The sequence below is a fragment of the Curcuma longa genome, chromosome 20, assembly GCF_044706935.1.
Source record: "Curcuma longa cultivar G26 ecotype Majalengka, Jawa Barat chromosome 20, ITB_CL_G26_1.1, whole genome shotgun sequence".
Classification (NCBI taxonomy): Eukaryota; Viridiplantae; Streptophyta; class Magnoliopsida; order Zingiberales; family Zingiberaceae; genus Curcuma; species Curcuma longa.
In genome coordinates this window covers 1891708-1904693 of record NC_133880.1, presented here as the reverse complement: position 1 = coordinate 1904693, position 12986 = coordinate 1891708, and the positions used below count along the sequence as shown (strand labels likewise).

At 35.9% G+C, this 12986-nt stretch overlaps 2 protein-coding genes across 2 annotated transcripts in view; both read right to left on the bottom strand.

Annotated features, from left to right (window-relative positions):
- Positions 1-3903: 3903 nt before the first annotated feature.
- Positions 3904-10077, bottom strand: LOC141813971 (CBS domain-containing protein CBSX1, chloroplastic-like). The gene is made up of 8 exons (XM_074701975.1): positions 9856-10077; positions 9276-9363; positions 9102-9166; positions 7675-7723; positions 6199-6251; positions 4299-4414; positions 4158-4215; positions 3904-4072 (listed from the first exon to the last, which is right to left on the bottom strand). Exons 1-8 carry the CDS (start codon positions 10054-10056, stop codon positions 3992-3994), a joined length of 711 nt encoding a protein of 236 aa, XP_074558076.1. The 5' UTR covers positions 10057-10077; the 3' UTR covers positions 3904-3991.
- A 1042-nt stretch (positions 10078-11119) lies between these two features.
- Positions 11120-12986, bottom strand: part of LOC141813970 (homeobox protein knotted-1-like 2) — an 8714-nt gene continuing 6847 nt past the window's right edge. Inside the window, exons 2-6 of the mRNA XM_074701974.1 lie at positions 12793-12913; positions 12017-12210; positions 11783-11914; positions 11556-11692; positions 11120-11470 (exon numbers count right to left, since the gene is read on the bottom strand). Of these exons, the coding sequence (XP_074558075.1) occupies positions 11467-11470; positions 11556-11692; positions 11783-11914; positions 12017-12210; positions 12793-12913 (588 nt within the window). The 3' untranslated portion in view covers positions 11120-11466. The remainder of the gene's footprint in view (positions 11471-11555; positions 11693-11782; positions 11915-12016; positions 12211-12792; positions 12914-12986) is intronic.

Genomic DNA, 12986 nt, shown 5'->3' with positions numbered 1-12986 from the left:
GATATTATATGTTGTTCGCCCATTCAATATGTTATGTTGAGTGTTAGATGAAATAATACTATAATGTGAGTAATGTTGAAAAATAAAAATTTAAGGAGAACTGATGAATATAATTAAAAATACAATAAAAGATGAATGTCAATGAAAGATAAATAATAAATTATGTTGTTGTCCTTTTAATCATATTTTGGTGCACTTCTCTTTTATCTTCACTTTGTACTTTGTACTCACTCTCCCTTTCTTTTTGACCCCTAAGTTAATTGTTGAGAAATATACATAACACTAGTAGAGTTATTTCAAAAGTAGGCATGCTGTCAAGTTGTTTAGTTTTTCTCTATATTTTGCTCTAGCATTGTTACAGTTCACGTGGTGAGCGAAGCTAGCGTCACGGTGAGCAAAGTTCGTGCAAGGCGTGGCACTCAAGGCTAAGTTGTGGCACTCAAGGCTAAGTTGGATCATTTGGGCGGTAGTTGGGTAAACGAGTTATTAGGGATATTATGGACTCATCATACTAAGACCAAGTCGGCTATAGGAGAAACTTTGTATAGTTTGGTCTACTACTAAAGCGGCCGCGTTGCCAATGAAAATAGGGATGGAGTCCGCACATGTACGGATGTATGACCCTGAAACAAATCTCAACTAGAAGTTGTTGTAGCTGGATTTAGCCAAGGAGAAGTAGTGTGGGGCGGTGTGTATGGAGTCTTGTCAAAGAAGAGTTAGCTAAGCTTTCAACAAAAGGGTCCTACCTTGCTTAGCTTCTTTCAGGTGGGGGATATGGTCTTGTGTCGGGATCAGGCCATGGGCATTACTAGGAAGATAGTAGCTAAGTTGGAAGGCCCCTTCAAAGTGATACAGAAGTTGAGCTCAAGAGCTTATTATTTGGAGGGTAAGGTAAAGCATTGAAAATGCTTTCAATTTAAGGTCGTACTTCACTTGATGGTAATGTAGATTGTTACGTTTTTAATTCATATCATCATATGTATGTTAGTGTGGGAAGGAATGTATGTTTATCTCAGGTTCAAAATTGTTAGGCTCCAAGCCACCTATTTCTCTTATTCCGTCCTCCTTGGCTGAATGTTTATTTCACTTGGCCCTTGGCCGAGACTGCTTATTGATTCGGTCCTTGGTCAAATACTTATTTCACTCAGTCCTTGGCCGAGACTCCTTATTTATGTGGTCCTTGGTCGAATGCTTCCTTCACTCAGTCCTTGGCTAAAACTCCTTATTTATTTGTTCCTTGGTTGAAGGCTTATTTCACTCGGTCATGCCCAAGCCCCCTACGCTATTCGGTCCTTGGTCGAAGGTTTATTTTACTCGGTCATGCCCAAGTCCTCTACTGAATTTAATCCTTGGCTGAAGGCTTATTTCACTCGGTTGTGCCTGAGCCTCCTATATTGTTTGGTCCTTAGCGAAAGGCTTATTTCACTCGGTCCTTGACTAAGACTCTTTATTTATTTGGTCTTGATCTTTGGTCGAAGGCTTTTTTCAGTAGGTTACGAACAATCCCCTACGTTATTCAGTTCTTAACCAAAAGCTTATTTCACTTGACTATGCCCGAGCCTCCTACGTTGTTTGGTCCTTGTTCAAAGGTTGATTTCACTCGATCATGGTTGAGGTTCCTACGTTGTTTCGTCCTTGGTCGACTACTTATTTTACATGGTTTCTGATAGAGGTTCTCGGCTTGCTCAACCCTTAGCTAGAAGCTTAAGGCATCTCTGTTACCTGGTCCATGGCCCCTTCTTTGATCGACCTAAGGTGGAATGTCTATGATTTGTGGAGTTGTATAAGTGGATCACATTTCAAGTAGCCTTGACAGGGGGTTTACTTCTACAATATGAGAGATGGTGACCGTCTTTATTGGTTATTATTTGGGTTATTTATTTGAGTTATAGTGAGGTGGGGTTCATACAAAGTTTGATACTACATAGCGAAAAGTAAAAGGAATGGTCAGTTTTGTTCATTTTTGAATGCTTTAGAGTATAATTGAATAGTGTTGTATTGTAGTCCAAGAAGTCGTCGGGAGCACCGAGGGGAGGATATTTGTGTTCTTTGAATTGTTGGATAGCCCCTCAAAGTCGAGTTGGAAGAAAGTCAACCCCTTGCAATTATCTGCTCAGCCATTTTAGGAGATTTTCATAATTCAATTTCTCATTTCTCCCAACACTTAGTCTCAGTCATTCGGAGGGAGTCTAGTTGTTCTCGGTCAAAGATTGTGTACCTTTAAGTAGTCATGGTTGGCCTTAGTAGCTAGTAGTTTTATCGTTAAGACTCTACAAATCTCCACAATAATATAATATTATTCACTTTGAACTTAAATTTTCATGATTTTATTTTTAAATTTTATCTAAAAAATCTCATACTAATGGAGATGATCATCAATATCTCCTTCATTTTTTTCTGAGATTCTTCATATGGCTTCACATAGATAATGACTTTAATACTAATTGTTATGACTGATGGAATTCACATATTGGTATGATGATTTTATTTTTAGATTTTATCTAAAAAATTCTCATATCAATATAGATATTTTTCATCTTATAAACTCATAATCTTCTCTATATATTTTCAATATGAGATTTTAATTGTAATCCCTAATCCCTATACTTATATCTCTTTCACTGATTTGAGTCTAACACTCAAGGACTTGAACACTGTCTTGGACATCTTTAGTTGCTTCGGTCGTTGCCTCCTTGGCCTCTCGAGCCATGATATCTCGACTCTCAAGGCCTGCATTTATAAAGGACATATTTCCCCTTCGGCCTTGATCGCTCGGGTTAGGGACTCATCCTGCTCGGACAAGGCTTGGCAGGCTTGTTCTTGAGCTTACTCGGAGGGTGGCAATTAACTTGGTCTCGAGAGATGGTCTTGAAGCTAGTTGGTAAGCTCAACTGTTTGAGATCGGAGCAGCGCTTGTGCAATATAGAGTTCCATTTGTGTCATGTACCTCTCGACCAATTCCTAGGGACTGATCAAAGCTTGGAAGGTGCATGAGGGGTGTCAATAGGAGATATCGATTATTACAAAGGGAAAGGGTGCAAGGTTATGACTTTACCAGGTTAAGACCTTAGGTTATCTGCTCCAGTAGGGGAGTCCAACCCAAGTGACTGAGTTGTGCTCGTTCATCGTATGTACCTATCGCAAACACGTGAGCTAGAGTCATCTGCAATGATAGATTTTTGAACCAGAGGGTTTTGAAAGAGGTGGCGAAGGGCGAGATGCCTAGATTATTTTTTTTAAAAATAGTGCCTCTTCCTGCTCTGCAAGTAACATCGTCATCGTCTTCTGCCTCGCCGGCGAGTTGAAGCTCTCGTGTTCTTCTCCAACGACTGATGTCTACGACGAGTTCATGAAGGCGAGCAGTGAACGACAAGCCGAGGGGGAAGGCACGAAAAGCAGTACCACAGTGGGCATGAACTATGTGCGAGAAGAGGAAGATCAGGAGGAGAAGGGATGGAGTGGCATAGACAAGAAAGCAGAGGACTTCATCGCGGCCAACATCTTCGGCGGCGTCTCCATCGCGGCCTCGTCTCCATCGCGGCCTCTTCTCCGTTTAATGGGTAAAATTGGAATAAACGGGAGTAATATTTGCTTCCCCTTCCTTACACCCCGATTTGGGGTGTAAGAAACTGTGGCTATTTATGGGCATGGAAGGGGAACACTTCCCCTTCTTTCCCCTTCCCCTCCTTACCTCACCCCATCCCAAACAAAGGTAAATTTTCTTTTTCCCCTTCCTTACCTTTCCCTCCCTTTCCCTCACCTCTTCCCAAACAGAGCGTAAGGCGCGGTCGGTTGTAATATGCGGTGTAAAGAGAAGACAGAAGAAAAAAAAATAGTGCAAAACCAGATAACTGTGTTCTCAATAAACTAGGCAATCAATATAGCAAATAATTTATCCTCCCGAACTTTTTTATTATTTCTCAAAATATTTCTTATTCTAGGTCAAAGTAACAGCTGCTACATGAACTATCTCATTCATGAAATTTACATCTTAGACTTGAGAATTTTTCTCAATGTCACGCTTTATTTGGAGTGCTGCTCGAACTACATTTCCCCTTGTAATGAGCCCAACCTTTGATGTTTAATAGATCATTAGGATAAGCACATATCAATACAAACAAACAAATACAAAAAATAGTAGTGTGTAATTCACATACCAATTTACCATCATTGTCAACGACTGGAAGTCTACGATACTTTGTTTCAAGTAGTAGCCTGCAACCAAAAATGATGTAACTCCAGAAATTTTCATTCAAGCTGTTATTTAAAGAATTCAAGCTATGGTTCACCGCACATACCTTGCAGCATCTTCAAAGTTGGTTGTTTCCTGAACAACAAGAGGAGCGGGAGTCATCACGTCTCCAATAATTCTACCATTAGTTTTACTCAGTAACTTCTGGATTTCATTGAATACCTGCCGCAAGATGGTAATTCAACTCTCAGCTTGGCTTATGATTCTAGGAAAGTTACCAATATACCCTTGCATAGGGCTCAATGTAGGGATAGATCCTATACCTAGATGTATTATTTAATTTAAAGTTATTATATCTTTGGAGATAATAATTTCACATTTTAATATTCAATTTTAGGTATAAACTTTTGTGTTTGTTAATCGCAAATGAAATTATCCTAATTAATCAGTACTTAAAATAAATTAGAAACTTGAGTTGTGGATAAAAAATCTAGAAACTTAATGCTTGAGTTTACAGAAAGCAAAAAAAAAAAAAAAAAAAGACTGAATAAATGAAATGTACAGAGGAATAGTTATGCTTTACGTGGAAGAGCGTCAGGCAATAAAAGAAGTAAAATGTGAGCTTACTAGGGAACTATAAAATAAAAGGTAGTATTATTACTGGAGAAGCAACAAGGTGTATTAGATGAAATATGAGGAAATATATATTAAAATGATACGAACATACACACTCAAAGATAGATACATTCCAAAGGTAGATTAGTCGAACTAGCTAGTTTAAAGGCGTGGAGGTAGAGGTAGATGAAAAGAAGTCGCACAAAACCATACCATCACCTCAAGTTTGGATTTCCAAAAATCATGCTTTCTACTTTCAAGATACCAAAATCATGCATCTTCTCTCTCCAAATATCCAGAGTCTCCTAGGTTCAGTGTTTTAAACTCAAATTGAGTTTTGAAATTTTTAACTCATTTTGATTGATCATTTGAGCCCCACTTAGTGGGATAACTTGGTTGTTGTTGTTGTTGTTGTTTGATTGATCATTTGAGCTTAAAAACATTAGATCCCTGTTACGTTCCACAAAACTTTTTTGAAAAAATCACCTTGATGGGGGTTTTGAAATAGAAAACAAAAACATTCATTCGCCCTACTCAGCACTATAGAAATGTTAGTGTGATTTTCTTTGCAAATGGTCTCTTATTGATCATCAAGGTGATTTTCCTAGATGGATTTTTTCCAACTCAAAAGCACTTCCCCACACTTCCCATGATTGCCTAGCTAACACTCCTATTAACCTTTCTTATGGAAATTTTCTATCTGAACGATCATTTTTGGGCTACAAGGTGATTTTAAAAACACTTGATAGGCCTTTCGAACCTAAATACTCTGTTGAACTACCAAAAACTCCTAACCTATGGTATGTTTTTTCTGTCCAAAGTGATAATTATTGGGCAACAATTTTCTATAACATCTTGATGATTAAACAAATGTCATTTTAGAAAGAAGAATATACCAAATATTTGTCAATGACATAAATATCAATAATGATATTATGTTAAATAGGGAATAAAATGGAGTATAATTCATATAATCAAATCCCAAATGATCACAACATAATTTTTGTTGATGTTACAATTGTTCACGATTCCATGTTACTTGCATAAAGGCAGGTAGCCATTTTAAAATGCAAGTAACACTTGCAACTTTAAGGACTAACTACAAATAGATTTGCAGTTTGCAAGTTATCTAACATGACCAAAAGCTTATATGTGAGAGAATACTTGAATCTATCTATGGGAATGCAACTAAACAACTCGTTAGTCAAAACTTGAAGACATTGTGTAAGTTCTACCATTTTGGAAACATCAAAACTTGCATATCCTTCCCCCATTTATGGTTGAAAAATCTTTCGAGAAGAAAAACATACTAACTGAAACATATATACTATTAAATGCAATATCTTGATAAGTAATATGAATAAACAAATATTGTTATATAAAGCACATACTTTCCACGTACTATCAACCTCAGGAAACATGCTTGTCTCAGTTCGTCCACTTCCTGAACAGAAAAGAAAACTCATTGTTACAAATTAGGGTGCCAAAATTGATAAGTAAGCATATCTATATTCACATAAAGCAAGAGAAGTGGGGAGAGAGAGTGGCTAAGGCATCAAATTTTCTATTTATACCTCAAGAGACAATGAAGAATCAAGTGAGAAGAATAAAAAGATACCTAACAAGAGATATTGTGTATTGTATTAAGACTACAGTATGATCCACCATATTTTATAGATGAGAGTGTTCACCATATTTTATAGATCAGAGTGTTGGATTGTTAGGATACAATACAAACAAAAAGTCATTGTAACAAAGATGAGAATGTTAAGAAGGATGTGTGGAGTTATTTGAAAGGATAGATATAAAATAATAAATATTGATGAGTGATTAAGTGTAGTTCCAATTTAAGATAAAATGAAAGAAAATAGTTTGAAATGGTACGAATATGTTAAAAGGCAACTATTTAGAAGAGTTGAATATTAGACTGGAAAGTATAAAGAGCTAGTAGGACACCAAAGAAAATATTAGTTGATATAACAAAAAAATGACTTAATTGATAGAGAAATAAGATTTGTGTAGCCAACCCCAAATAGTTGGGGCAAATATGTTTGGATAAATAATGATGATGATGGTACAACAGACATTATGTATTTAAGTGTCATGGTATTCTTGTAGAGACGATAATTATAGCTCTCAAAGTTTAAAAAATATGTTGATGAAGATGTACTGCTTCTCGCTGAAGGAAAGCTCATTTGTAGTACATAATAAGACTAAGATAGGGACTATTATGTCTCTTTAGAAAGCTGGAACATCAAGTACATGGTTTGAAAGATCCTATCCATTATGAGAGGATATTACAATAGCACTATAACAACTTTCCTAATGTGTTATTGTCTCAACCATTCTCCTTTCCATTGCTTAAATTTTCACATGTTATACAAAGCCCTCCCACAGGTTTTCTTAAGCGTCCATGAACCCTTAAAGATTATCACATTGTTTTCAAACTTGAGAAAGCTCAATTGGAATCAATAACACATCCACAAGATCTCAAATATTTGTCGTCAACATAGATCTTTCCTCATTAATCAGACACCTAAGATATACAACATTGAAATCATTGCTCATGAGAAGCTCCCAAAACTTCAGTCTGATAGCTTCAAATCTTGCACTAGGCACAGTCTTCATCTTATAACTGAAAAACTAGTGATGATGCTACACAACATTCAGTTTCAATGTACTAACATCAAGGTAAATTATCGATTGACAAATGAGAGAAGCTGACTTGAGCTAATTAGGAAGCTCAAATGCAGTTAAATTGAATCATGCTGCTTGCAGGAGAAATTCAAGAGGTTATATATATGTAGGCAGTCAACAAGGTGATAATAGGTACCAAAAAATCAAACATAATTTAAAAAGGACAAGACCTGAAATTGAATCAAGTGCTAACAAATCATAATCTGAAACGACACCAACCTGCAACAAGGAAAATTAAGAAGACATCATAAAACAAGCATTCCTAAAAATGTTTACAAGTAATCAAGGTAAAAGAAAAAAGGAACTTCCAACTGCATTTGAGAAACTTATGCACAAAATAAATGGGAACTATAACCAGTCATTTTCTGGTATCAAATTAAAATCAATGATCATTGCAGCAACATCAATGAACATTCTTCTAACCACTTGAATCTTAATTGGCATCCCTAAGGCATCAAATATGATCATATTCAACAAATTAACATAATTCAAATCTTTTGAATTATCTATAGCTAGGATACCCTTTGCACCAAATAAAGCCCAAAAGTTATGAAGCCATTTCCAAATAAGTTGTCAACAATACAAGGTTCAAAATTTAGGCTTTAAAAAAGAAGAATATAACTCATTTCTACCTCCTAACACACCAAAGTATAACATTAAGATTAAAGTGTTGCTTTTAATTGCTAATTAGAAACTTTTGGATTACTAATACGCAATCAAAAGCACATACTAATTCTTTTAGAACTAATTGAACCGACTTTTAAAGAGCAAGTTGCTAAGCACATGAAAATTTTTCCTATAGCAGAGTAGTCCTTAAAAAATTGAACCAAAGACCAACCACTGTTCCTTGGCTGCTATTGGAGAGCAATTAAAGCAACTCCAAATTCTGAAGAGGCTTCTCAAGGACTGATCTTTTTCTGTCACGACCATCAAAAATCACTCTTGAAAAATTTAAGCAAAAGCTGTGGACACTGAGGATGTCAGAGACAATAATTGACTTTTGACCTGAACAAAGGATTGTTGTGTGGTCATGCAATCTGACATAACATGGTTCCTGAGAGTATTGCTAATGCAGCAATAGATAGTGTCAATTTTAACTTGTCATGACCCCTTAGATGAGTTTTACCGACATCAAATAATATCCAACCATCAGCCTTCTTTAACATCAACAAGAAAACAAGGGAATATATTTGATAGAAATGGCTCGATCATGCATAGACAATGAAAAAAAAAACAGGTTTTACATTGATTCTTAAACTAACAAAAATTATATCAGCTATTACATGAAAATTTAAATAAAAGAACTGAGAATTATCACTTTACCATCTCATATAGTATAGAGAATCTCTAATTGAATCATTAATGTATAACTGTTTCTACGATGTATGAACAAATTTATATAAATATGTCTGGTTATTCAAAACACATACACACACACACAAACACTATGCATTAAAGATTAACCGAAGAATGAGCATATTTCCATACCCTTAGGAAGAAAATTTTGGTGACTTGGAGATACAATCATACAACAATGACAAACAAGCACAAGTTTCAACAAGCATTGAAATTATATCTGGTGAAGAAAAGAACGTACCAACTTCCAATCATCATCAATCACAGGAAATCCTGTAATCCTGTTCTCCACTAGCATCTGCAGTGCTTTTAACATCAGATGGGTAAACTATGCAATTAGTGTAGGACTGAAGAAGAAGAAGAAGAAAAATAAACATATAAATGAATAAACAAAACATAGTGATACTATTAGTACCTTTATCTACCGAAGTGTTACGCTTCACAAAATGAAGATCTTCCTTTTTCGTCATAAAATCACCTACCGTATAAGCACCATTACTTTGCTGCATATAGTTGGAGCGTGAATATATCAAATTGCAGGCATATAAGCATAACCAAGTTAGGTGGTGGATTCTCCAAAGGGAAAGAAAGGAAACAAACAAACCAGAATCAGCATGTTTTCACAAGCTACCCTACAGGAACTTAACTAGCCCCAGTAAAATGTTCAGAAAGTTCCTTCTGGTACTTGATTCAGGATGAATTATTTTGCAATAGTTCTTAATAGCAAACAACAAAACTGAAGAGACCTTAATACATGGAAGAAAAAAAAGTAGTGGATTACCTACTTGAAATCAGGAAAAACTAAATTAAATATTGCCTAACTGACATATTCAACTTCAATTTTTCTCACATCAAGAGTATGGCGAATTAAAGCAACTCGAATTCCACGATCAATGGGGCATAAGGGCACGCCAACCTTCAATAACTAAAACTAGTAAAATACAGGCATGGTCAAACATAAAAAAGCGAGGGTGCGTGAGAGGCGACGATCTCACAGGTAGAGAATTGGCCGTCAGAGCCCCAATTCGCCCCAAGGAGTTGGCCGGCCTGGCCGTGCCTGCGCCTGCCAGATCGAGGAACCGACGCCGACGTCGAGCTAGGAGAGGCGCATCGCGGCGATGGCGGAGGCAAATGAAGGGCCTCGTGGCGAGGGCAGGAGAAGGAAGGAGGAGGAGAGACTCCGCAGAGAGCAGCATCGTTCGCCCTTCAGATCGTCTCTCTCTCTCTAGATCAGATGGAGTAGCCGCCGAGGAAGGAGATATTAAGTAAATGATGAAACAATTGAAAGTTTAATTTTGATAAAAAACTATTATACACATAATTGAAATTACTTTAGGATTATTTTCTTCCCAATTTATCTGGTGGCCGGTGGAAAACTTTCATGGTTCCATGAAAATTTTCCACCGGCCAGGGACCGATCAATGAGGCTAACTGGGATTTATCATTTTTTTATGATTATTTTAAGTCATTTGCTCACTTTAAACGTATAATTATTTTTAATGATTTTCAACATTACATTTAGATTCAAAATTATAATACTTTTAATTAAAACTATAAATGACTAATTTTGAATCATTTAATCATAAAAAGTATTTCATCCATATTTTTTTAAAAAAATAATTGGACTCTAATAGCCTCTTAAATTATATTTTTATTTTAATTTAAAATTTAAGTAGAAAATAAACATATAATAGTTTTAACTAAATAACTACATCACTATTTTTATATTTTTAAATATATAATTTTGAAAATTATATTTTTTAATTCATAAAGTAGTTTATTTTTAATTTATGATAAAATTTTTATTTTGGCCTTAGCCTTGAGTGCCATGTCTATTTTCTTTTCTTTTTTTTCAAGAAAAAAAAAAATACTCAATGCCACCTCAAAATGTTTGAAAGCCCATTGTATCTTTAGTAACATGAGCTCTAAATCATCTTCAACAGTTATCAAACCCCAATTGAATTGACTCTGCTTCCCTTGTAGTTTCTTTTATCTTCTATCATATCATGTCCCATTGTATCTTTAGTAACATGAGCTCTAAATCATCTTCAACAGTTATCAAACCCCAATTGAATTGACTCTGCTTCCCTTGTAATCTTCTATCATATCATGTCGTTCCCAGTGTTCACTGAACAGTCACTGCTAGCTTTTCTGAAATTAAACAGCATAAGAAAGCTATGGCAGCATAAAGAAACATTGCAGCCCTTTATTAAACTGTACATTCACAAGCGTTTCTTGCCAAATAGTTCTCAATGTATATGCAAAACAAAAATCAAGTCTAACACTTCATGATCATAGTATACAAAAATCGAAAAAGAAAGACAATTCACACAATCTCAATCTCTCTAGCAAGCATGATATATGATATATCTATATCAATGTAAAAGCTACTTAATGATTCAAACTCCAAATCAAGCCTGAAACCAATACCCATTTCTCTAGTTCTATAATTAGCTTCCCTATATATAATATAATACAGTTTACTTCTAGGAAGATTTTTTTCTTTTTGTTGGCAAAATTCTCATCATTGTATATGAGTATTGTTTTTGCCGTCATGTCCTTCTTTCACTGGCTAATTGTGTTCTATGAATCAGCAAACATTGTCATCACCTGCATTATTTGCATTCGAGTTTTGAGTGCGAGAGATGTAGGAAAGAAATCATCACAAGTGCTTGAGTAGTAGTTTATCGCGAACCTTTTCCGCTTGCTTTTCACAGAGCTTGACGATGATGGATTGCTGTGCCAATTCCTTTTCCTTTGGTTGATGAACCAGTTGTTGATCTGCTTTAACTGCAACCCTGTTTCTTGCACCAATCGTGCCTTGTCGTCCTCCTTTTATGGGAACCAAAAAGACAATGATCTTAAGGCATTAAAGGTTATGAATGGAAGATACAATAACAGAATAGATGCCACCAAGCACACCGTTGGATAAGGCCACTTGGAGTGTGATTGCCACCAAGCCTTCAGGGTGGAAGTGCTATCCCCAGGAAGTTTCCCAGCTCTTCTCTTTCGGAGAATTTCTTCTCTAATGTCTACAATCTTGTCCTTGTAGCCCTAATAGCAAAATAATTCATCAAAAGATTATGTATAAGCTCTCAAAGTATTACACAGTCTGGGATGCTTAATCTGAAAGATCAAAATGTTGACATTATATACCTGTTTCAGGTCATGCTTCAGCTCTTGCCTGACGCGTTCCATCAAGGATCGTTCAGTCTCTGTTGGAACAAGAGGGCCAAATCCCATGCTGTCCTGTCCGTCCAGGCTCCCATCAAACAAGTTTGTGTCACTGTCTTCTTGGTCATCCTCATCATCAGACATAGTTGCTCCTGTGCCTTCACCAGGTGAGACGCCTATTGCATTTGACATATTCAGATACTCTCCTTCAATAACCCAAAAACTTTCAAAAGGAACTTTGAATCACTACGATTGAGTGGCCATAATTGTATTATTAGTCAGCAAAGCATGCGAGCAACTAATCTTGACTTGCAAAAGCATCATAGAATAGCTTGATTTATTAAATAAACATTTAAATCATGTATCAGGTGGCTCTGTTAGTTGATGATGTAAAGCAAGCATTTCTGATGGATACGATGAGAAGTTTCAAATAATATGCTTTTGCATAAAGTTCAATGGAGGAATAAGATTCCTATAGTTTATTCCAAATAATATGGATCATTATCACTTGATGATACTATGATAACAACTCAAACAAGTAACATTTTTTATACTAAAATGTTATGCAACTTCTAGGACATTTTTCTTGAAGGTCCTTTTAGCTGTTCTTATCAGTATAGGCCAAAGCAGTTTGGTATCAGTACTGCTCAACTTGAAGTTACTCTATCTGATTATGCCTAGCACACGAGTAGGGTTCGGATTATGACGAACCATAAATTGTTCAGTAAAACTTCTCAAAACAGAGATGTCAAGGAAACCTGTAAGGCTTTGAAGTGATTGTTCAAGCTCCCAACATGCCATCACTGCCTCCATAGCATGAATGCGGACATGCTGTTGTAGTTGTTCTTTGAAGGAACTAAGTAGCAAGACATAGTGTGTCTAACAAACAATGAAATGTTTAAAGCATTAGTAAAGCATACTTGTGCACAATAATAGCAATTATATGACAGAA